General features: G+C 38.5%; 1 protein-coding gene across 1 annotated transcript in view; it reads left to right on the plus strand.

Moving 5' to 3' along the window:
* AGL (amylo-alpha-1, 6-glucosidase, 4-alpha-glucanotransferase) overlaps positions 1 to 24962 on the plus strand; it is a 62341-nt gene extending 37379 nt beyond the window's left edge. Inside the window, exons 25-34 of the mRNA XM_058659516.1 lie at positions 397 to 499; positions 3713 to 3938; positions 5282 to 5393; positions 9144 to 9279; positions 10864 to 10976; positions 11660 to 11871; positions 13447 to 13544; positions 15120 to 15207; positions 15316 to 15449; positions 23363 to 24962. Of these exons, the coding sequence (XP_058515499.1) occupies positions 397 to 499; positions 3713 to 3938; positions 5282 to 5393; positions 9144 to 9279; positions 10864 to 10976; positions 11660 to 11871; positions 13447 to 13544; positions 15120 to 15207; positions 15316 to 15449; positions 23363 to 23480 (1340 nt within the window). The 3' untranslated portion in view covers positions 23481 to 24962. The remainder of the gene's footprint in view (positions 1 to 396; positions 500 to 3712; positions 3939 to 5281; positions 5394 to 9143; positions 9280 to 10863; positions 10977 to 11659; positions 11872 to 13446; positions 13545 to 15119; positions 15208 to 15315; positions 15450 to 23362) is intronic.
* Positions 24963 to 25961: the final 999 nt, after the last annotated feature.

The raw sequence follows: 25961 nt of genomic DNA on the forward strand, positions 1-25961 counted from the left end.
AACCTTACTCAAAGTAAATTTTAAGAAATATATAATCACTGCTATGTTAATTGTTTCTTATGTGTTAAGAATGGAATCCTTTAATTTATTAAAAGAAAGTGCTCGTGTTTAAAGATATCCACATTGAATCAGTTCAGATATGTGTCCCTCACTGCCACACCTGGATCTGAATCTCTTTTGTGTTACGTATTCCTTTAAGAATGGTAAGACTGTGGCATCTCGTTTCACAAAAGCTGAGTATAAACATACATTTTTCCAAATAATTTTAGCTCATTTTTTTTAGTCCATGTACTTATTCTTAAATCCTAGGTTTTGAATGATCTCAGTAGTATGGAGTTCCTAGATTTGTATGTATTATTATGACTAACATCTTACTCTGTTTTGTTTTCCTGTTAGGCTTGCCTCATTTTTCTTCTGGTATTTTCCGCTGCTGGGGAAGAGACACTTTTATTGCACTTAGAGGTTTGCTGCTGATTACTGGACGTTATTTAGAAGCCAGGTGGGGGATTCTCTTACATAGTTTTAATGCAAATTTATATCGAAAATATGTTTACATACTCTTCAAATTTCCTTAATATCTCACTATTCTCAGCATTTCGGAGGTGTGTTTTCCACAACGATTTTTTTAGTAGGATCATAGAATTTCAAAGAAGTGAAAAATTTTTTAAGTAAGTAAGTTATAATCCTTCATATTACAGATCAGGTTGATTTTTTACATTGGTCAACTTATTTCAGATTAAAAACTGAGTCTTACAGAAGGTACCAAGTTTCCCTGTATTTATTGTCAGGTCTGGTACCTTACAGTTTGTATTCTCTAGACATTATAGATTTTTTAAAATTTTCTTTTTAATATTGTTCTCATACATTACAGGGCTACATGCCCATGTGGACATATGATTAGGGAGGGGAGCTCCGGTGATGGTGTTGAGGAAGATGATTGGGACAAATGTTTTAGTTTTTTTTTCTTGCTGTGTATGCAGAAGGGGAAAGGTACCACTCCTTTCTGTCAAACTACATTGGCACAAGGGGATAGGAGACAGTCACTTGATGATGCCTTAGGGACCCCGATGTGGGGTAGAATGTTCAGAGGGTGCTCCTTGAGTGATTTTGATAGATTTGAGACATTGTCAGTTTCGTTGTATCACAGTTGAGAAAATCTTTCCAAGGTCTGTTGGCTGACAAAACCCACCTTAGTACATCACAAAACTTGGAATGTGCTGCAAAGCGTGGCCAAGAGAATTGTCCAACATGTTTTGCTTTCCATAATGTGACAGGGTAGTTGGCACCCCCTCCTGGCCTAGATGAGCTGGGTATCATGTCCCCTATGTGCATCTGGACATGCTGTCTGCCGCACAGGCATCAGCAACTGAGGAGGCTCAATCCCAATACATGCACTCCAAGGTCAGATCACACACCCTGTGATTTTCCCTGTGGTCAGGATCTGAGTCCAGTACTCTAGTTGAGGAGTTCCACAAGAAACCTCACCTGGGGTGGTCCCGGATTTGAGTTTTGTGTGTGTCATCCCCAAAACAGGGTCAGGTTTCATCTGTCAACCAGCACCAGCCAACACACATACCAGTGAATGCATCTGCCTGGTCAGTTCTGCTGCAGCCTCATATCTCATGCAAACTGATGGATGCCGTGGCCCAGACCAAACAACCTGACACAGACACAGTCCTCAGCTAGCTGCAGGTGCTGCGGCCTAGTTGGGGTGACCCCCAATAGCCTCAGACCTGCCGCCAGTCTGTTTTTGTGTGTGTGTGCCAGTCTCTGCCGCAGCCCAGCCCGCATCCCATCCAGCTCTTATGAACTCCCATGGGTGCTGCAGCTTATTTTCAACCCAGCCTCCCCCAGACCTGGTCCACAAATATGCCAGTAGATGCATTATTCAGCCTGGCCTGTCCCTAGCCCTGGTTCTTATGCTCACCAGCAGTAGGTACAGCCTAGTAGGGGAATTGCCACAGTTCCTTCCCAGGTATGCTACCAGTCATGGATCTTGCACCTACCAGAGGACCTGGAATTGAGCCTGACTGGACTCACATCAGTTCTGGCACTTAATGGCTGGTGCTGCACAGGTGGCCTGTACTTATTCTGGCTCTTGTGCATGCCAGCAGGTGCAGTAGCCTTGCTCAGTCTGGCCCACCCCAGACCGAACCCAAATGCCAGCTGATGGTGCTACAACCCTGCCGGGATCGACCCACTCCTAGCCCCCAGGTTCAGTTGTGGAGGCAGCATCCAGGCAGGGGAGTCCAGGAGGTCCCTTACTGGGGAGCTTACTAGGCCTACTCCCAGCCCTAGGTCTTGCACATGCCAGTTAGTGCTGCAGCCCAGTCTGAAATGGCTTGCCCCAGTCTCAACATTCGCCAGCAGGTGTTACAACCTAGTGCAGCCCAGCCTGCCGCTAGTCCAGCTGTCACCAGTGAGTAGAGCACTTTAACCCATCCATGCCCACCTCCAGCCCTCATGTGAAGTGCCAGATGTTGTTCAACCCAGGGTGGCTTGCACCCTGTCCTGGCTCTCATTCATTCTAGTGTTTGTTGTGGTGATCCTGCTCAACCCAACTCTAGACCTGGCCCACTAGTATGCTAACAGGTGCTGTAGCTCAGCCTGGTTTGGCCTGCTCCTTGCCCTGGCACTTGCACTCACCAGCGGAAGCTACAGCCTAGCAGGGAATTTAATCCATGTTCCTCTACCAGGCCCACTCCCAGCAATGGATCTTTTTTTTTTTATTTATTTATCTTTATTGAAAGGCACGATTTACATAGAGAAAGATCCTCTGTCAGCTGGTTCACTCCCCAAGTGGCTGCAACAGCCAGAGCTGAGTTGATCTGAAGCCAGGAGCTTCTTCTGGGTCTCCCATGTGGGTATAGGGCCATCCTTCACTGCCTTCCCAGACCAGAAGCAGGAAGCTAGGTGAGAAGTAGAGCAGCCAGGATGCAAACTGGTGCCCATATGGGATTCTGGCAAATGCAAGGTGAGGATTTAACCACTAGGCCATCACACCAGGCTCCCAGCAATGGATCTTGTGTGCTGCCTAACTGACAGTCCTGGAATTTACCAGTGGGTACTGGGGCCTAGCCTGAATGTCCTGCATCTGTTGCAGCTTTCACCAAAGGATGCTGCAGCCTAGACCAACCTGGGCCATCCCCAGACCTGGTTCTCATGTGATCCGAAGGATGCCACTGCCTTGCCTGGCCTGTTCCACAAGCCTTCTGACCAGCTTTGCCTAGTCTAGCCTGCCACCCAACCTAGCCCTCACACATGCCAGTGGGTACTGCAGTCCAGACTACTGTGCCACAGCCCTGGCTCTTGCACTCCTTAGTGGGAGCTGCAAGCTAGCAGGGGTTCCCCAAAGATCTCATATTTAACAGTTACTTGTATTTCAAAATATGATGGATTTCTAAAGTAGAATTTGGAGCTGTGAATAACCCTGAAAACCCCTATCTGATCCTCAGTGCCATGGATGAGAGAAGTTTACCAGAGAGGTTAAGGCAGATAGATTGTTACAGAATCCAGGGCTAAGACTAGGGCTTCTGACCTTTAAGTTGGTGCTTATTCTACATAGTGTGACTAGTTCTGTATTAAAATATAAAGAAATAAGAGGAAGAGAGAAAACATATCTAAAATATAATTTCCAAAAGTGACTTTTTGTCTTCAGTTTTATAAGTGTTTGTTTTTATTTCAGATGATCCACTTAATTCTATTGTTTTAGGAATATTATTTTAGCATTTGGTGGTACCCTGAGACATGGTCTTATTCCTAATCTCCTCGGTGAAGGGAAGTATGCCAGATACAATTGCCGGGATGCTGTGTGGTGGTGGCTACAGTGTATTCAAGATTACTGTACAATGGTGCCAAACGGTCTAGACATCCTCAACTGTCCAGTTTCCAGAATGTATCCTACAGATGATTCTGCTCCTTTGCCTGCTGGCACACTGGTAAGGCTCATTTCTTAAAATAAATTTTTCCTGAAAAGAACTTAGTTTCAAATATAAAATAATGAAGAGTCTGAATTTTGAGAATTATGTAAGTATAAATATTTATTTATACATGTTAGCACTCTAAGGGGCTTCAGAAATAAAACTAAAGAGCTTGCAACATGATAGGAAAGATGATGTAAACATCATTGTGGTCTTTGCCAGAAGATGTAAAAAGGAAGTGTTCTATAGTCTTGTAAATGGGACAGAGAAGATGTGGTGAGTTGCAGAGATGAGTTTACAATGTAGCAAGTACTTCACCTAATCTGAGCCTTGCAGGGCCAGTTCCATTTCAGGAGAGAAGGGGGAAATTGTGGGGAATATTAAAGGCAAAAGGAGTAATGAAGCACATCATAGGTTCAAATGTGGTGTAGGACATGCTATTCACAGTGTGGCTTTCGGGGAGCCACCTGCAGAATAGTGAGGGACTCTTGAAAGGCCAGACTAGGTTTTTGGCTATCAATTCGAGAAGTTCAGAATTTATCTTAGGAATAGTGAAGAATGAAAAACATTTTTAGTGAAATTTTTCCTAATCAGAAATAGACAATGATGTTTTTCTGTTTTAATTTGGCTGTGAATGTGAGACTGAGAGCCTGCCTCAGTACTAGTGTAAGTTTGTGTCCCCATGATGATTCAATGATGAAATACTCAAAAAAAGAAAATTGCCCCCGGTCTTTATACCTATCTTCTGCTATTGGCTGGAAAATTTCAATTATATGATTCTAAGCGTATTTTATTAGGTGCCATCTGACCAAAACTGTTTTTTCACAGTTTTTTTTTTTAAAGATTTATTTTTATTACAAAGTCAGATATACAGACAGGAGGAGAGACAGAGAGGAAGATCTTCCGTCCAATGATTCACTCCCCAAGTGAGCCACAACGGCCGGTGCGCGCTGATCCGGGAACCAGGAACCTCTTCCAGGTCTCCCAATACCTATGTGCATATGCAAAAGAGAAAGAACAGCAGTGCCCTGTTACACTTAAGTTGCTGGAAGACAAGCTGTATCCAGTTAGTAGCTCAACAGTTGGCTCTGATTTGAGTTACACAAGTTCTCAAATTTGTTGTCATGCACAAATTATTTCAGGCCACAGACACGAGTAGCTAAAAAAAATTAAGTGTTCATATATCGGCCTGTGATATTTGGTATGGAACTTGTCTTGGGAGAAGCTGCCCCATCAGAAGCCCACCATGATTCCCATTTCTCCCTACAAAAGAAAATGGTAAATAGCTGAAATAATGGCATGTGAGGCAAAAAAGGAAAGTGTGAATCTAACAAAGGTGAAACCCATTGTGTCTCAAACAGGATCAGCCATTGTTTGATGTAATACAGGAAGCTATGCAAAGACACATGCAAGGCATCCAGTTTCGGGAAAGGAATGCTGGTCCACAAATAGACCGAAACATGAAGGATGAAGGTAAAACTCCAACCGCAGCATAAAGATACATTGACAAGGTGAAATTAAACCTTGTAATTGTTCATACACTTGGTAAATATTTTAGCAGTAGCCATTCTAGTCAGGTGTAGCATGCTGCTATTGGCCTGTGGGCTGTAGCTTCAATGACAGTTTAATATTAAATGTTGTCATTCTGCTCTCCTTTATTATCTGGAAGCCACTCTGAAAACCTCGGTGGTGTTCCACAACTGTAATTCATTTCTCAAACCTTTTGGTTTGTGAATTCTGTTTCATATATAGGTTAGTCAGGATCTTCCTAGAGTGTGAAACATGCTTTTTCCAGATGTTGTCTCCTCAAATATTCTCCCAGATCTTTAGTTGAAAAGATTCAAGGCCCTCTGTCACTGCCAGACAAAGCATACAAGTCCAGATTCTCCACTCAGTCTCAGCCAACACCATGTTGGCAGAAAGGGAAGCACTGTCCCAGTCACCAGATCTCGCTGGAATTTGATACTCCCTCCCCAATCTCTGCTAAAATTCTTTTTGTCAAGGTAGAACTGCGTACTACTGCCAGACTGCTCTGTGGTCTTCATCCATGGGTAAATGTTCAGACTCCCCAATTTGCCTAATTTCTGCTGGCATCACTGATGGGAAAAAAAAGGCAATGTGTTGAGCCTTCTGCTACCTCCAGGTGGGGGACAGTCCAGCTTTCATCTCCCCTTCGACAGTCCAGGGAGAAAGACCATTCATAGTGTTTGGCTGGACTAAGTTGAATGTTGTTATAAAGGAATCCATCTTGCTGCCAGCATTATAGTGTAACAGGAAAAGTCACTGCCTGTAACACCAGCATCTCATATGGACACCAGTTGGTGTCCCAGCTGCTCCACTTCCAAACTAACTCCCTGCAATTTTCCTGGAAAAAGCAGTGCGGGACAACCCAACTCTTTGGGCTCCTTCCACCCACGTTGGAGACATAGATGAAGCTCCTAGTTCCTGGTTTTGGCCTGGCTCAGCGCTGGCCCCTGCAGCCTTCTGAAGAATGAACCAGCCGATGGAAGATCTCTCTCTTTCTCTCTATTTCTGCAGCTCTTTCAAAATAAATACATGAAATTTTTTTTAAGATTTATTTATTTTTATTGCAAAATCAGATGTACAGAGAGGAGGAGAGACAGGGGAGGAAGATTTTCTGTCCAGTGATTCACTCCCCAAGTGACTGCAATGACCAGTGCTGTGCCGATCCAAAGGCAGGAGCCAGGAACTTCGTTCCAGGTCTCCCATGTGGGTGCAGGGTCCCAAGGCTCTGGGCCGTCCTCGACTACCTTCCCAGGCCACAAGCAGGGAGCTGGGTGGGAAGCAGAGCTGCCAGGATTAGAGCCGGCGTCCATATGGGATCCCGGCATGTTCAAGGTGAGGACTTCAGCTGCTACGCCATTGCACTGGGCCCTAAATACATGAATCTTCAAAGAAAATGATTCCCATCCTGTTGGAGTACACCTTCTCTTGTAGACAGAACAATTAATTTTTTCTCATCTGACTAAAAATAAATAAGTCTTGAAAAAAAAGGAAAAAATTCAGATTTACAGAGGAAAGGAGAGACAGGAAGAAAGATCTTCCAACCACTGGTTCATTCCCCAAGTGGCCACAATAGCCAGAGCTGAGCTAATTCAAAGCCAGGAACCAGGAGCTTCTTCTGGTCTCCCACATGGGTGCAGGACCTTAAGGCTTTGGGCCATCCATTACTGGCTTCCCAGGCCAGAAGCAGGGAGCTGGATGGTAAGCAGAGCAGCCAGGACATGAAGTGGTGCCCATGTGGAATCCTAGCACATGCAAGGCAAGGATTTAGCCACTAGGCCGTCATTTCAGGTCCAAAGATAATCTTTTGTTATCTGTATTAACTTTGTTGGTCTATCTTTTACAAATAGATCTTTATATGATCTGAAATCAACCCTTTTTCAGGTGTGTGTGTTTTCGTTTGAAGTCAACCTTTGTATAACAGTAGTAACCTATTTCTATTTTTCTATATATGGTGAACTAGTTTTTCAAAAACCATATACTAAGTTTTTTCCCACTGATTTGTGATACCATATGTGTATTAATTTTGCATACATATGAGGTACGTCTTTGGCCTTTTCTGTAATCTTATTCATCTCTCCTTTTATTTCTACCACATCATTTTTAAGGTTATGGATTTGAGTCATATTTCCAACCTCTTAGCTCTACTTTTACAACTCAACTTGAAGCATTAAGATCTTAATTTATTTTACTTCTATAAAATTTTCTGTGAATATGAACTTGATGCCTTAACTAGTATTGATTTTTTTTTCATATGGAGTCTGTAAAATAACTTGATCAGGGTGTTCAACTTGATTTTGATGAATAAACTGAATTTAGTTTAATTGTAGAAAGTTATCATTTTTAATAGAACTGTTATTTTATCCAAGGGTATTCTTTACTCTTCTTTTATGCTGTTAATTAGTGGAATTTACTTAAAATTCATCTGAATTCATGTTGAGATTTTTTGATAAAGCAATTTGTAAATTCTTTGTATTTTTATTGTTAATTTTTTTTAATTTATTTTAATCTATTTTAAAAGGAGATCCCTCTTATCAAGGGGTCTGATATCTGCTAGTTCGCTCCCAGAATGCCTGCTGGGTCAGAACAAAACCAAGTCTCTCGTGTGCATGGCAGGGACCTAGTTTTTTTAATTAATTTATTTTATTTATTTGAATGGCAAACTGATGGAAAGAGAGAGTTGGTGAGAGAAAGAGATCTTCCATCTTCTGATTTACTCCCTAAATCACTGTAACACTAGGCACCAAAGCCAGGAATCTAGAACTGTCTAGCTCTTGCATGTGGGTGGCAAGCACCCAAGCATTTGGGCCATCTTTTGCTGCTTTGCCAGGTGCATTAGCAGAAAACTACATTAGAAACAGAGCAACCAGGACCCAAGCCATCACTCTGATATGGAATGCCAGCATTGCAGGTGGCAGCTTAAGCTACTGTAACAACACCAAAGGTTTAATGTTTTTTTGTATTCTCTTCACATCTTTCTTCTTTGTTTTGAAAATAAAACCAAATCAGATGCATCTAAACTTCATCTTGCTCTCTTGTTCCTGTAATCATGTTTACTGCTCCCAAGCATGTTTTTAAACTTTATGTGTTTGTGTTTTAGTATGTACAAATTACATATGATATGATTATTCAGTGCTCTGTGGCATGATGGATGTATACTATGTAGCTATTTTATGTGTTTAAATTCTACAAAAATAAATTAGATTTGCTACATGGACATCTATAACTGTATTAGCTGTATTTGTGTTTAAACTTTTACCAAAAACATTTCCTGATTGTATATTACTTTTTACATCTTTTTTACTCATCCATTTGTTTCCAGCACTCATCCAATTTGATGCATATAAATAGGGTTCATTAGTTTTAAGTAGTATATTTCCCAGTATATAAAAAAAAACAGTATTTCTACTGTATTCTACTGATTGTTAATTTTGACACTAACGCAAGCATGGTTGCAATAACTGTCTTTGCATGTCTTAGATTTCTCTCAGATGTGTATACGTGGAAATAAAGTCACCAAGTACTAGAATACGCACACTTTCTACTTGTAGGATATTACCAAATTGATCCAGAGTGGTTGTCCTTGGTTACTGTATCCTTTTCAATATTTTGTTTCAAAGAAAGTACTTATTTTTACATACCATATGTAACATATATGTCTCATGATTGATTTATAAATGTTTTATTTTGCTTTTTTAGGTTTTAATATAATTGCTGGGGTTAATGAAGAAACAGGATTTGTTTATGGAGGAAATCGCTTCAATTGTGGTACATGGATGGATAAAATGGGAGAAAGTGACAGAGCTAGAAACACAGGAATCCCAGCCACTCCCAGGTAATATGGAAACTGCTTACACAATTACACTGCTATGTTTTACTGTTCCTCTTTAAAAACATGTATTTTGGGAATCTTACTCTATTTTTTTTTATTAATTACATTGCATTAAGTGACACAGTTTTATAGGTACTGGGATTCCCCCACCCTTCCCCGAATCTTACTCTATTAACCATGAGCTGTTCATATTTAGTCAGTTAAAATCTGCCTTTCTCACTCCCTCTCATCCATGTTGTTTTCCATTCATCCCTTCATCTCCACGTTACACATACGTACAATCCTCATGGTGTAAGTCATCAAATAAACCTATTTGGTCTCTTTTAGAAAAGTTCTCATAGATTGACTACAAGCACCTCGAAAGAACATTTTATGATTCATTGCCCTGTTGGTAAGGCATTCTTACACTGCTTGCAGTGAACACATCTCATTATGCCTATCTTTCATAAACATGGAAAACCACCAGTTTTTCTTTCATAAAACCACCAGTTATTCCTTTATAAATCTTTTGTAACATTTTTCTTCCTATCTCTCTTTTATCTTTTATCCCCAAATTTGTCCCTTAAGCTTTTCTTTCCATGATTTCAAAAGCTATCAGAAATAGTTTCTGATATTGTATGAAGCTGAGAAGCTATTATTTTTATTCTAAATTTTATTTTTAATAAGAATTGTCTGAAACCAGTCATTTAATAGTTGCTAACTTTGTTTGCTTTACACATTGCTGAAAGCTATTTGTTTTGGTACATTATTAATTTTATACTTTCTTCTTACTTTCCTTAAAAAGAAGCTTTGGGTTCAGCATGATATAGCTGGTAAAACTGGTGCCAGCAATGCCCATGTGGACACTGGCTCTTTTCCTAGCTACCCCACTTCTGATCCAGCTTCTTGTTAACAGCCTGAGAAAAACAGTGCTTGGCACCAGCCCCTCACATGGGAGACCAAGGTGTAGCTCCTGACTCCTGGTTTCTGCTTGGCTCAGCCCTAGTCATTGTGACCACTTGAGAGATAAACCAGCTGTTGAAGCTTTCTCTCGCTCTATCTCTCTCATTATGTGTGTGTGTGTATATATATATATATATGTAAAAAACCTCTGACTTTCAAGTAAGTAAATAAATCTTCAAATTAGGAAGATAAAAAGTGGCAAAATAGTGGAGTTTTTTTATGTGATGCGATATACATTCCTGTGAAGTGAGAATTCTTTGGTAGTTTCTTTATATGATTTATCAAAACTGATTACTGAATACCCTTTTTTAAAATCTTGATGTATTTATTTCCATTTTATTTGAAAATCAGAGGATGAACGGTATTCCATCCACTGATTCACCCCAAATGGAAACTAAGAACCCAGACCTCCATCTGGGCCTTCCGTGTGGGTAGCAGGGACTTGTAATACCTGAGCTGGTGCCTGCTGCCTCTATAGATACACATTAGCAGGACACTGGATGGGAAGCAGACGCTCCAGACTCTCCGCACGGCTGTGTGCATCTCAAGTAGCTGCCTAATTGTTGGGTCATTCATCCCTATATGCTCTTTCCAAAGCGCTTACATGACTCAAACTTAAACAATGAATGTTATTTTTAATTTTAGAGATGGGTCTGCTGTGGAAATTGTGGGCCTGTGTAAATCTGCCGTTCGTTGGTTGTTGGAGTTATCCAGAAAAAATATTTTCCCATATCATGAAGTTAGAGTAAAAAGACATGGTAAGTTGTACATTTTATTTGCAAAGAAACTTCAGATGTATTCTTTGTAATATTAACTTACATAATCGTATTAGATTCAGTCAGTTGAGATTAGAAAACCTTGAGGGTTAAGAGAAAAAGATTCATTTACTTTGAAAATAGCAACAAGCCTGATTTCTGTGGTGTTCTTACAGCAACACTGAACTGGGGTCAGAAAAGCAGCACAGTGACTTCCTTGCTGGGCTTTCCTTCTTCCTTGGTGGAAGTGTGAACAAGTTGGTAAATTCAGTTGTGAAATCTTTACTTCTCTTTTCTAGTATAGTGCTATCCAATAGAAATACAGTTTCAGCCACATTTAGAATTTTAAATTCTCTAGGTCCCACTTTTTAAAAAAAATTAAATAAGTGAAATTTATTATAAGATATTTTATTTAATCCAATGTATGTAAAATATCATTTAGCATGTAATCAACGTAAAATTGTTCACAAAGCATTTTATATGATTTTCAGGAGGTAACTATTTCAAGAGTCAGTGTCTAGCTTATAGTTACAGCACATCTCAATTCAGACCAGCTTCATTTTTAAAAAGTGTATAGTTTATTTCTTACAATACATAAAAATTAATAGATATTACTTTTTGGCTATAGCGAGATATATGAATTGCATTAAAAGTATAAAATTTCTTTGCCTTCGATCATGTTGCAGGAAAGGTAGTAGCAGTCTCCTATGATGAGTGGAATAGGAAAATACAAGACAACTTTGAAAAACGGTTTCACGTTTCCGAAGACCCTTCAGCATCTACTGAAGAGCATCCGAATCTGGTTCACAAGCGGGGCATCTACAAAGATAGTTACGGAGCCTCAAGTCCTTGGTGTGACTACCAACTCAGGCCCAACTTTACCATAGCAATGGTCGTGGTAGGTGTTTGTTAACTTTGAAAAAATATGGTGGAAGATCTCAGTTCTTCCTTCCCATTTCTGATTATCTTCTACCTAGTTTTACATAGTGCTCCTAATTAATAATGTATTTTGTAGATTATCTCTAACCTAGAACATATACTGTCAAAAAATAGAAGAATAATGATGAAGACTAGCCATGTGCTTCCCATCATTTTTCCCATATAATGGCACACATAGAAAATTATATTTGTGCATCACACTGGAATAAACAGATTAAGCTGCTTATTGCCAGATCTTACACCAGATCTTATTCCCTCAGTGAGGGAATAAGGCCTTACTCAACTGCCCATAAAGCTGAAGGGAATCTGTAATCCAACACACCTGTTACAATCTGTCCTGCAGCACATAGTTGGAAAGCTCTGCCCAAGTGAAGTAAGAGAAGTAGTATAAATTCACGTTTTCTTTCTTGTGTTGCTGTAATTATCTAGCCAGGAATTCTAGAACTTTTTTTTTTTTTTTTTGCCTCTACTGATCTTTTACTTACCTCCAAAAATTAAACTATTTGTGCAGTAACATAGAGAAAGATACATATTCTCCCATGTCTGCCTAGGTATTAAAAAGATTACTAAGCATAGTATTCAGCACAGAAATTTAGCACAGCAGTTAAAAGATGCCCCTTGGGACACCTGCATCTATATAGAGTGCCTGGATTCAATGCCTGGCTCCACTTATGATTCCAACTTCCTGCTACTGCATGCCCCAGGAGGCAGCAGGTGATAGCAGCAGCTCAATTAGTTACTTCCACATAAAAAACCTGGGTTGTGTTCCAGGCTGCTGGCTTCACTTCAGCCTGGCCCAGCTACAGGCATTTCAGGAATGAACAGGCAGGTGGAAGATTTCTTTTTCTGTCTGTTGCTTGCTGGCTCTCCCCACCCCCACCCCCCCAACCCCCGTATTTATGAGAATAAAAAAGGAATAACTTTTTTAAAAATCTAGCTCTAATCTAACTAAAAGCAGAGACTGGGAGTGAGCAAGAACTTAAGAAGATAGTATCCATAGTACAAAGAAAAACAAAGATGCATGAAGATTCATTTCAATGTCCATGCAATTTCATTTAACCATTAAAATTAGTGCAGATTTTTTAGCAACAATTCTTGCTGTCTCTTTTTCAATACTGTAAGTAAACATACTCATGCTATTAGACTACAAGTTATTTTGTTATGAATCCAGAGGCAAAAAAAAAAATGGGTACCAGGTATGCTTAAATGAAGCTATTGTGAATCTTCTGAAAAATGAATATGTTGAGTTTGAGTGTGTTCCGTCTCCATTATAGCTGTGGCAGCATCCTTTCTCAAGCTGGTACAATGCCTTGAAGGGGCACAAGAAAGTGTCAACTCTAAGTTCTCCTGGCTTCCAATTTACCTGATAGGATTAGATCTAGTTAGGATCATATTCTGTGGTAAAATTCTGACCCACACTGTGTTTAAAGAATTTTTATTCATTTCCAAGTTTATGAATAATTTAGGTGGGTAAGAATTAAATTTTCTGTGATCTTAAAAATAAGTTTATATATTTGTTTTCTACATTAACTAGGCACCAGAACTTTTTACTGCAGAGAAAGCATGGAAAGCTTTGGAGATTGCAGAAAAAAAATTGCTTGGTCCCCTTGGCATGAAAACTTTAGATCCAGAGTAAGTTGGAATATAAATATTAAGAATAGTTTTATATCATGTTTAACCCAAACACATTAACATTAAACATGTTTGGTTTCCAATCGTATCTTTTAAATTGCATTCAAACTGAATTTTTTCAAAACACTTTATTTTCATAAACTGCAGTGTTGATGTCTTTAGCTTGTCCTCTGTTCAGTAAACAACTAAGTTTTTTAGTTGATAACACTATATGTTATGAGTACTCATGTTCTTTTGGCTGTTTTTCTGATGATCAAATCAACACATGATTATTGTGGACATTGGAAAGTTACAAACGTATGTAGAAAAAAAGGTTTTTAGAACTCTCTTCCTCTGAAGATATTTGGAAATGCACATCTGGTTTATTGCCTGTGCACTTTATGCAAATTTGAAAAAAATAGGATCATGCATACACATTCCTATAAAAACATGTAAGAAAAAAGTTCAATCTCTTACTGCATTTCTCTACCTCTGTTTTTATTCCTCAAACACTTTTAGTGCCTTCCAATTATTCTATTCATATTTCTAAATATGCATATATATATAACTTCATGAATTTTTTAAGTATTGTTATTTACTTCTTGTGATGAAAGATGAATATTTAATTCTAACTTATCTTCATTATCAGTCCTCTCCATCCTTCCTGTCCAATTATACCACTCCTTTTACTTCAATCAATAATTTTGTTTTTACTTATGTTTATACCATGTTATATTTCTCATCTTTTTCAACTTTTTTCTTGAGTTTCTAAAGACTTTTTAAATTTTTTCTTCTGTTTTCTTTTAAAGCTTGATAGACATCATCAAGTTGCCTTGTGTAGCATAAATGACAGTCCCATCTTTTTATATTTTTCCTACTTTACTGTCTGCTTATTGCAGTCTTAAGATGCAAAATTTTGCTTTCCTATCCTTCTGTCTGTCCTGAAGTATATACACTTTCAGAGACGTTCAAGAACCACTGGCGAAAACTAAATCCACAGTTAAAGTTTATTCATGTGGCCAATTCCATCTCACTGAAAAAAATTATAATTTAATTAAACAAAATGTGGATAACTGTCTTATGTTATCTATTGCATTAAGTTTGGCATCTTTAGTTTATAGGTATGTTATAAATTCTGTATATTGGAGAAATATATTTGCCATTGCTATTTTTAATTTTAATTTTTAAATGACTTTGTGAAGACATTTCAAAAACAACCTTCCCAATCTATAATTAATGAAACTTTTAATATTTACAAGTTCAAATTATTCCAAATATACTAGAGACCTGATTAAATAGTTAACTAACCAGTATTTAGTATCAGTCTAACTCCTTGAAAGCAAAATAACTAAATATTTTATAATATTATCCAGGATGTATTTGTCAGTTAAATCTTAATACATTATTAAAGTCCTTGAATAGAGTAGATATTAATTTAGGGTTAAAAAGGTGATTTACTAATGCTGAATTTATTCTATACATTGGAAAATAAAATAACTTGATTATTTTTTATCTTTGCCTTTGAAACTTCTCTAATGTTTCTTACAGAATGTCTGACCTTCCTTTATTTAACTCTAATTCCGATCAATTTTGCAGTGATATGGTTTACTGTGGAATTTATGACAATGCCTTAGACAATGAAAACTACAACCTTGCTAAAGGCTTCAATTATCACCAAGGACCTGTAAGAATTTTTATCTCTTCTCTGACTTTTAAATTTAATTTAAATTCTTACTTTCAAATAATATGATATCTTCCCTTTTTTTTTTCCTTTTATAACTTTTTTTTTAAGGAGTGGCTGTGGCCTGTTGGGTATTTTCTTCGTGCAAAGTTGTATTTTTCCAAATTGACGGGTCGGGAGACTCATGCAAAGACTGTATTTTTGGTTAAAAATGTTCTTTCTCGACATTATGTTCATCTTGAGAGGTAAGTCATTGAAGGCATGTCATTTCTATAACTAGTGTTTAGACATTTTATTAATAACAGCTAACAACATTTCCTGAGAATCCATTTCTGTGGCTCTCCATTACTTAAGGAAATTTGAAACCTTTACTCAATAAGTTCTATGATATGATTGTCACTTTTTGTAGTCATTTTAGGTGGGTTTTTAAAGAATTATATGTATATATAATTTTATTAATATATATACACAGATATGTTAAAATGAGACACAATAATGTACATATTTATGGTATAGAATGTGATAAGTCAATCTGTATCTATAAAGTATAATGTTCAGATCAGACTAATTAGTATATTTATCATCTCAAATAGTTATCATTTCTTTGTGTAAATACTCAAAAGCCTCTCTACTACCCACTTTGAAATATTTAATCAATTACTGTCAACCATGCCTATGTCAACATGAGTTCTTACCCAACTGAACTCCTGTATTCATTAATCAACCTCTCTACTTCCTCCTTCCTCCAACTTTTCCCAGCCTCTAGCGACTGCTGTTTTATTCTATATGTTCAGAAGATGAACATGTAACTTCTTATATAATGACAACATGTGATACTTGTCTTTCAATACCTTTCACTTGCTTTAATTTACTGCAGGTCTTCCATGTTGATACTGATGGCTAGATTTCATTATTTTTCTGGCTGAATAATATTCCATTGCGTGTATACACTGTATTTTCTCTAGCCATAACTCCACAGATGAGTACTTATGTAGATTTTATATCTTGGCTGCTATAGATAGTGTTACAATAAACATAATAGTGCCAGTGTCTTTTAGACATGCCAATTTCATATCTTTGGGATATATACTTGGTAGTGGGATTGCTGAATTGTGTACTAGTTCTTATTATTGAGAAACTGTCTTACTGTTTTCTATAATAGCATTCCCACCGATAGCATCTGAGAGTTCCCCTTTCCCTACATCCTTACTAGCTTTTTTCTTTTCTTTTTTTTTTTTTTGGTGGGGCGGGGGCGGAGGTTGTTGTCTTTGATGATAACCAAACTTACTGGGCTGAAATAATATCTTGATCTTATTTTAATAATATTTTGATTTATATTTTGCTGATTATTGGTAATGTTGAGCATTTTTTTCCATATGCTTGTTGACGTGTATGTTTTTCAGTAATATTTGTTCAGATCATTTGGCTTTCTTATTGCATTATTTTTTATTCCTGAATGTACATCCTTCTATACTCTGGATATTAATCAGTTATTAATAGTTTCCGGGTATTTTCTTCCATTGTGTAGTCTCTTAATCCACCCTGTTTATTTCTTTTACTGTGCAGAAGTTTTTTAGTTACGCAATCTGACCTGTCAGTTTTTACTTTTCTGCTGAGGTTTTGGGATCTTATCCAGAAAAATCTTTGTGTAATCTAACACATCTCCCCTTGTTTCCTTGTAGTAGTTTCATGGTTTCTTTAAAAAAAAATTCTTTCTCTCATTAATATTTACATAGCTGAGAGGGATACACACCCATGTGAGTCACTGGTTAGAATGGGGAGCTCTAGGGACTGGGGAAGGTGAATGGGACATGCACTTCAGGTTTTTTTTTTCCTCCTGTGTCTGCATAAGGGAAATGGAAGGGACACTCCTTGCTGTCACACTACAAGGGGATGGGGACAATCCTTTGATTGTGACCCCAATGTAAGGAAATGTTCTGAGGTTGTTCCTTAAGTGGTTTAGATAGTTCTGGAATATTGTTGGCTTTGTTGCTCCAGGGTTAAGAAAACCTTTCCAAAGTCTATTGGTTGACCAAGTCCACCTTAGTGCATCAATAGAGCTTAGAAGTTGCTGTAAAGCTTGGCCTAGAGAATTGTCCAACACATTTTGCTTTCCATAATCTGATGAGGTAGTTGACATCCTCTACTGTCCTAGATGATCTGGCCATCATGTCTCCCATATGCATCTGGACATGCTGTCCACTGCACAGGCATCCACAACTGAGGAGGCCAAGTCCAAGGTCAGACCACACATTCTATGATTTTCCCTGTGACTGGGGTCTGAGTCCAGTGGTCTACTTGGGGAGTGTCCCAAGAAACCTCTCCTGAGATGACCCCAGACTTGACCCTTATAGGCACAAATCAGTGTAGGGTCAGGTTCAGTCTGACACCTGCACCAGCCAATGCACATACCGCTGAATACAGCTGCCTGGTCAATTCTGTCCCAGCCTCATATCATGCAAACCATTGGGCGCTTTGGCCCAGCCCAGCCAGTCCACCACAGACTTGGATCTTACACATATCAGCAAGAGCTGTGGCCTAATTGGGGTGACTCCCCGTAATCCCCACCAGCCCACATGCATGCCAACAGGTGCTTCAGCCTTGCCCAGACTGGCCCACCCACAGCCCCAGTCCTCGCACCCTCTAGTGGGAATGCAACCCAGCAGGGGATTACTCAGAGTTCCTCTACCAGGCTGGTCCCCAGTCACAGGTCTTGTGCATACTAACAGGTACTTAAACCCAGCCTGGCATGTCCTGGCCCAACCCAGTCTGTCCCCAGACCTAGCATTTGTCTCCCACACAGATGCTGACAATTGTTGCAGCCTTGCCTGGCCTATCCCACTACCAATCGCAACTCTTGTGCTCCCAAATGGTTCTCCACGTTCCCCTACCAGGCCTTCTCCCAGCCCCACATCTCACACATGCCAGCAGGGGCAGTGGCCCTACTTGGCATGGTTTGTCCTCATTCCTGATCCTTGTGTCTGCTTCAGCCTGGACCCACCCAGCCTCCTCCTAGCCCCAGTGTCAGGTGGGTTCCTATCAGGATGTTCTGTGGTCCAGCCTGACTCAGGCCCCAGCTCTCTGAATAAACCAGAGGGTGCTGCAGTCCAGCAAGTCCCCTACAGAGGTAAGCTAACAAGTTCCCAGAGAATCTGCCCCCAGATCCGGTGTTCTGGTGGGTGCTGTGGCCCAGCACAACATGGCCCATCCCCTGCTACAACACCCATGAGCAGATACTCAGCCCAGCCAGACATGACTCCCAGCCCGAGCCTTTGCAAGTACCAGTAGGCATGAGTGGTACTGTTTAGCCTCATCTAGGTCTCCTACATGGGCAGGTGACATGGCCTGACCAGACTTGCCTTCTATTTTATCTCTAAATCACTGTCTCAGCTCCCCTGCCTACTTGTGAGTGCAGTGATTTTGTCTGTGGAAGATCCCAGAAGTCATTCCACCCCCGTCACACATGCCCTCAGCTACCCCCACTCTAATATGTGTTCCCAGAGCCCCTCCCCAAGGAAATTTGCAGCAGCACCACCACCACCCCTGCCAGGGGCCAGTGTGACATGTCCTGGCCAGGAGTTCCCCACCTTCCCCACTTAACTTGGAAAAAAAAAAGCACCTTTGCTAGCATATCAACATAGGTAACACAATTTTGGCATTAACCAGGCCCATAATGCCCTTCAGCTACTGGCTGTTTTACTCCCTGCAGTGTAATGCTTGTGTGGGTGCAAGGTAGTCCAGAGTTTCATGGTTTCAAGAGTTGCATCTGCAAATGAATGTCCAGTTTTCCTAGCACCACTTATTGAAGAGATTGTTCTTCTTCCAATACATGTTTTGTTGCCTTTGTCAAAAAAAATCAAACAAAAAACAAAACAATTTGGAGGCATTATAATATCTGTCTGCAGAACATTGCAAAGCTATAATAAGCAAAATAGCATGGGACTAGCATCAAAAGGATACACAGACCAATGGAAAAGAAGAGAAAACCCAGAAATAAATCCATGAATTCATAGCCAAGTGATTTTTTTTCTGGTTTCAGATTAGCCTAGCACTGGCTGTTGTAGCCATCTGAGGAGTGAACTAACAGATGAAAAAACCTTTATCTATCTTTCTCTTTGTACTTGCATTTCAAATAAATAAACAAATCTTTAAAAAAGAAGAACAATAACAACATGTTGCATAAACAGTGTGGCATAGTGGGTAAAATTACTACCTAGGACACCAGCAACCCAAATGGGCACTGATTCTAGTCTCAGCTGCTCCATTTCCAATCCAGCTCCCTGCTAATGGCCTGGGAAAGCAGTGGAAGATGGCCAGTGTGCTTGGGCCCATGACAGCCATGGGGGAAGTCCAGAAAAAGCTCCTGAATCCTGGCTTCAGCCTGGCCCAACCCCAGCAGCCATCTGGGGAATGAACCAGCAAGTGCAAAGTCTTTCTCTCTGTTCCTCTCCCTCTGTAAATCTGACTTTCAAAATTAGTAAGTATTTAAAGTAGAAGGAAGGAAGGAGGGAGGGAAGGTCTCTCTAGGTAACTAATATTTCTGTATTGAAATGATTGTGTATTCTATGGTCCTTGAATAGAGAATTCTGTTTGGTGCAATTTTTTTTTAACATTTCTCTTTTTAAAATTTTCATTTTATTTGAAAAGTAGAGAAAAAGAAAGGTAAAGAGAAAGACAAAGAGCTGCCATTCACTGGTTTACTCCTCAGAAGTCCACAACAGTTGGGACTGCGCCAAGGTGAAGCTCAGAGAAGAACCAAGCATTCAGTCGTGGTCTCTACATGGGTAGCACGAATCCAACTATTTGTCCCTCCTCTTGCTGCCTCCAAGGGTATGCATTAGCAGGAAGCTGGAAGAGAGATCCAGGTGGAAAATTCTATAAAAGTCACTTCTTTTTTTTTTTTCTGTGAATCAGTAATAGAAAAATATTAAAATATGATACTATAATTGGCTATTTTCCTGTGTTTTATCAGTTTCTAGTTCATGTATTCTGAAACTCAATTATTAGGTGCCTATCAATATCTAGGATTGTTGTGCTTTTGATGCTTTGGCCCTTTTATCATTATGAAGTGGCCTTCTTTATTGATATTACTCTGCTGTCTACCTTGTTTAATATCAATTCAAACACTCCAGATTTCTTATTTTTAAGATTTTTTTAAGATTTTTTTATTGAAAAAACAAAGTTATAGAATGACCAGGGCTAAGCCCAGGCTGAAGCCAGAAGCTGAAGTTTCATCTGGTTCTCCCAAGTGGGTATCAGGGGCCCAGGCACTTGGAACATCTTCTGTTGCCCTCTAAGGTGCATTAACAGGGAGCTGGATCAGAAGTGGAGTCCATGTGCGGTGTCCATATGCGATGTCAGCATTGCAAGTGGTAGCTTCATCCACTGTGCCACAGTGCTGGCCCACTCCAGATTTATTTTGCTTGGTTTTGCCATAGTGTATGTTTTCCCATTTTATGTTTAGCCTAATTGTATCTTCATGCTTAACGTGAGTATCTTGACAATATCAGTACATAAACCAGTGAATGGCAGCTCTTTGTCTTTCCCTTTACCTTTCTTTTTCTCTACTTTTCAAATAAAATGAAAATTTAAAAAAGAGAAATGTGAAAAAAATTAATAGCTGCATAATCTCAGCTCCTGGAATATTCTGATCATTTATACCTAAGGTGATTATTAATATGGTTAATTTATTTGTTCTGCTTACCTTGTTTGTTATCCTTATTAAATTTCACTTCTTTTGGATCAAATGCTTTAACTATCTACATTTTATTTAATGCATACTTTTGGTTTATAGTGTACATTTAAGTTTTCATTGCAAAGTTATTCACTGCCGCTTGTCCCCTCAAGCTTTGCCTGCTGGAGCTGCTCTGTTCCCAGAAGCCAGAATGGAAGGGTAGAGCAGTCCTTGATGGCCCCAGCTGATGGGTAGCCATGCTTGTCCAGGGGCCGCACAAGGCACTGGGGGAGGGGAAGTGTTGCACCACTTCAGTGGAATCCTAGCCTTATGAGAACTTGGCTTTGTTTATGCCTTCAGGACTTTGTGATGCTATTGTCATCCATTTTGCTTTAACTCTTAAAATCCCAACACTGCAGTATTAATATTATTTAAGCAGTTGTCTTTTTAAAATATTTACATTATGCCACAAAATTTCCTATAATTACTCACATAGTGGCTGTGTCCTGTGATCATCATTTCTTTGTGGTTATCCAGAGTTCCATCTGGTTTCACTTGTCTTCTACTTGAAGGATTTCGTAGAGTGTGGGTCTTCTCAGATGAAATCCTTCATCTCTTGTATGTGGGGAAAGTATTTTGCTTTCCTTTCTTTTTTTGATTTGTTTTAAGAGATGGACAGAGAGCAAGCTGTCATCCATCCACTGCTTCACTCCCTAAATGACGGCAAGAGCCACAAGTGCCAGAGCTGGGGACCAGAAACTTAATCCAGGTCTCCCACATGGGTAACATGAAGCCAGTCATTTGAGCCATCACTGTTGCCTCACAGAACCTGCATTAGCAGGAGGCTAGAGGCAGGTATCAAACTTAGGCACTCTGAAAGGAGATGCAAACATCTTAAACGCTAGGACATACAACTGCCCCTTGCAGCTTTAAAATATATTTTTACTGGGCATGAGAGCCTACTGGCTAAATCCTCATCTTGCATGGGCCAGGATCCCTTATTTGCAACAGTTCATATCCTGGTGCTCAACTTCCCATCTAGCTCCCTGCCTATAGCCTGGGAAAGGAGTAGAGGATGGCCCAAACCTTGGGACCCTGCACCCGTGTATGAGACCCAGAAGAAACTCCTGGCTCCTGGCTTTGGAACAACTCAGCTCCAGCAGTTGCAACAACTTGGGGAGTGAACCAGCAGACAGATCTCTCTGTCTCTCCTTCTGTCTGTATATCTGCCTTTCTAATAAATAAATACGTAAATAAATAAATCTTAAAATATATATATTTATTATAGGAAAACTATTGCACTGTTTTGGAAAGAAATCTGTCATCAGTATTTCTAGTTTGCCTTCAATTCACTCCAGTGTTTTTGTTATTTATTAATACATTGTAATTTTGCTAAAATTTTAATTGGGCCTTTTTTATCACCCATGTTTCTGATCAATGTTTTGAATGTATGAAATACAGTTACAATGACTGATGTCTTTGCTAATCCTTTTCTAGTTGACTTTACTTATGATTTTGCTCTTTATTATGGGTCGTGCTATTCTACCTTTTTTCCTGGTGATCTTTCATTCAATACTAGAAGTGAATTTGTCTTGTTGGATACTGGATTTTCTGTGTTTGTGTAAATATTCTTGAGCTTTTTGGGGGGGGGGGTTGGTATTATTTAGAAGAAGTTTGACCCTTTCGTTTAGTTTTATACCTAAATTCAGATCACACAAAAAAAAAAAAGAATAGCTTTGGTGTTAAGTAGGCTAATCCTAGAACACCATAGGACTCCCTCTAAAGGAATAGTTACACACACAGAGCCACAGTGACACAGCTCGAGGATGTAACCTACCATGGTAGAAGGCACATCAAGCTGATCTACATGACCAAAGGCAGAAAGAGGCAGCCGAGCGCCCTGAACGATGGAGACACCACCTTAACCATCAAGAAGCATGATTCAAACTCAATCCTGGAAATGGAGGAATCATCTGAAAAAGAATTTAGAAAAATCATAATAAAACTCTACAAAAGCAGTGAGAAGCAGATACAAGAGTCGAAGGAATTTAAGGATTATATAACAAAGGAAATAGAAACTTTGAAACAAAATCAGACTGAACTATTACAAATGAACTCAGTAACACAAATTAAGATCACAACACAATAAATATGTATAACTATAATTAGAGTCATATAAAGTGATTCTAAAATAATAAAGTTATGCCTGAGAGATTCTGTGTTTTTATCTATTGCTCATAACACTTGAATTTTCCATGCCTTTCAAACTGTAAAAGTTCCTTTGTATTTGGAAATCTGAAATTTCAAAGATGGAATAGCAAACCATAAAATCTAAATTACTTCTGTGTTTAGAAAATTCTTTTTTATTTTATGTAAAATGACTAAAGTGATCGTTTTCTATAAAATTAAAATTACAAGGTCTTGCCTTTTTGTTAATAGTATGTATTAGATTACGTCTCATAAAATGTTTTTTCTTTCTTTCAGATCACCTTGGAAAGGTCTTCCAGAACTGACCAATGAGAATGGCCAATACTGTCCTTTCAGCTGTGAAACACAAGCCTGGTCAATTGCTACCATTCTTGAAACACTTTATGATTTGTAGTTGATTCATGAATATTTAACAGGCATGTGATCATTTAGGTTATGAAATAGAAGGCCGTCCTACAGTCTAAATGCCTTCTATGCAGAAGCTCGAGTAATTTTAACAGTCTTATTTGTTTAATATTGATTCCAAGTATGTAAAATTATGAAAGCATTGATTTTTTTAATGTACAGAGCTTGCAATTTGAATCAGAAATAAAAATTATCAACACCATGGTAATATGATGGAATTCCTCAGTATCTGAAGAATACTGAATCCAAAATATAATCTGTTTTAAACAAAATTAAAATATGGAAGTGGAAAAAAATCTTTAAATTGTAGTATCTATTATATATAGTAACTGTATAATGCATAGACCAAGTTTTGTACTTTTAGCATTTTTCATACTTTGCACACTGCATTCAACAAATATTCAATCAGTGTTGAGTGATGGATGTTTCTGCCACAGTATTTTCATATATGGAGCATAGGTTTCAAAATGTAACTTCCTTTTTTTCATTGACATGATAATGCTTATTAATATAGTGAATTTTAGCAGTGTGTTTGCCATATTTTATTATGCTAATGATGTATACTATATATTGAAAAATATGAAGCATTAGGAAAATTACTTCCTAAAAAAACTTTCTAAAATTACTCTGAAGTTCTGGTCTGCTGTTATGAGATAAATTTACATTTTCAAAATGGAACTTGTTAGGGGTATTTATGATAACATTAAAGAAGAAATATTATATTAATTTTCTAAAAATTAACTGTAATTTGTGTAGAAAAATCTAACAGTAGATCTTTGTTGATACTGGGTTTCTGTTAACAGATGCCTACATTGATAAGTTTAGCAAGAGATCAATATTGAGATAATGAAAATAGTGATATGAATTAAGTAATTATCTTGAATTCAAAGAAATGGTTTGAGTTCTTTTTTATGTTAATTCAAAACATCTTAAATTTGAAAGAATTTATAGAAATTGTTTTTAATATTTATGCAAGTTGACATTTTTTGAATTGTACTTATTTTGTAGATGGAATTTTTTTTACTGTTTTACTGTTTTTGTGTCAAGAGACACTGGACTCAAAATTTTATCATTATACTTTGAATTTGAACAGCATAGTTGCAAAAATAATTCATTGCTAATTTATAGTTAGTAAAAATAGTGGTTTGTAGCACTTTCCTCAGAGATCACATATCCTGTGACCTTAACTGTGACGAAGAAATAAAGTCAAAGAAGAAACAGGCATGTCAACTGCCTGTGCTAGAAAGCTTGTACAGTTCAATATACGATGGCTGGCACACCTTTCTTCAAAGGTGATCCCATTTTAGAAATCGTCTCCTGGATTCCTAGCCTAATGCATATTAAATCCTAGCAAACTTAAGGGCAGTTGCAATAGTAATCTGACCACACTTTATAAACACATTGGGTTCTAAATTTCCTTTCCCTCTTCAGTTTCGTTCTGGGACAGTATATAACTCACCATACTCTTCATGGAAGACCTTTAGGAGAACCATTAGCTCAAAGGATGATGTGATTGCTCAACCCCACTGTTTACGTTAGAGTAGGTAAGGAAAGAATGCAAATACAGCATATTTAACCAGAGCAAGAAGTAACTGCTGACAGTTAAATTTGACTAAGTGATCTGACACTTTTTAAAATAGATCCACAGTAAGTTATCATAGTAGGACACTGAGTACCACCAGAAAGCTAAGTGATTCATATTCCTAAATATGAATATTAATGGAGTGTTAGTATAGTCTGCATGGCCTATTTTAAAGTTTTAAGAAGGCAGGTCAACACTATTCCACCAATGGTAGTGAAAAGAGCAGTTTTAGGCTTTGAAGGATAAGGTAATTTGATGGAAGAAGCGTTATGTAGAATGCTTCATTCCTGAGCGATACTGATAGCAACGTATTATATTACATGGCAGTAGTAATCTGTGCCTTCATTTTTCAGTTATCCAAGTTATTTTTCCTTTTTAACGTTATTTTTCCTTTTTACCAATTTAACCAGTATGCAGTGATATTTTAATAAGTTCTCAAAGATAATTGAAGAAACAAGAGACCTGACATGTTAATGACCATTATATCACATGTGCATTGGAATTCATTTCTTATATGTCTTAAACTGCTCCGCATAGCGAGCAAATGTCATTTTTATCTCTGTGTGCTCGGAAAATAAAAATCTTTTTGAAAGGATGGTGTTTCCTTTAATTTCTCATTTGCCATGATTTAGTGCCTGTTTACTTCAGGTGCCTCTTTTCAGGGCTTGGTGAGGGGGGCATAAAGAGAAGGAAGAGTTGGGGCACTTTGGTAATTAATGAATTAGTATGTTCAAATCAGAAACAGGTGAAGTTTCTTATACAAATAGATCTGTCGTTCTCTCTCTTCTTCCAGCCTCCCTTCCCTTTCCCTTCCCCTTTTCCCTCTGATCTCTACCACCTTCCCCCCGCCCCCATTCCTGCCCCCCTGGAATAAACCTCCTAAGATAC

The sequence above is a fragment of the Ochotona princeps genome, chromosome 2 (genome assembly GCF_030435755.1).
Source record: "Ochotona princeps isolate mOchPri1 chromosome 2, mOchPri1.hap1, whole genome shotgun sequence".
Lineage (NCBI taxonomy): Eukaryota > Metazoa > Chordata > Mammalia > Lagomorpha > Ochotonidae > Ochotona > Ochotona princeps.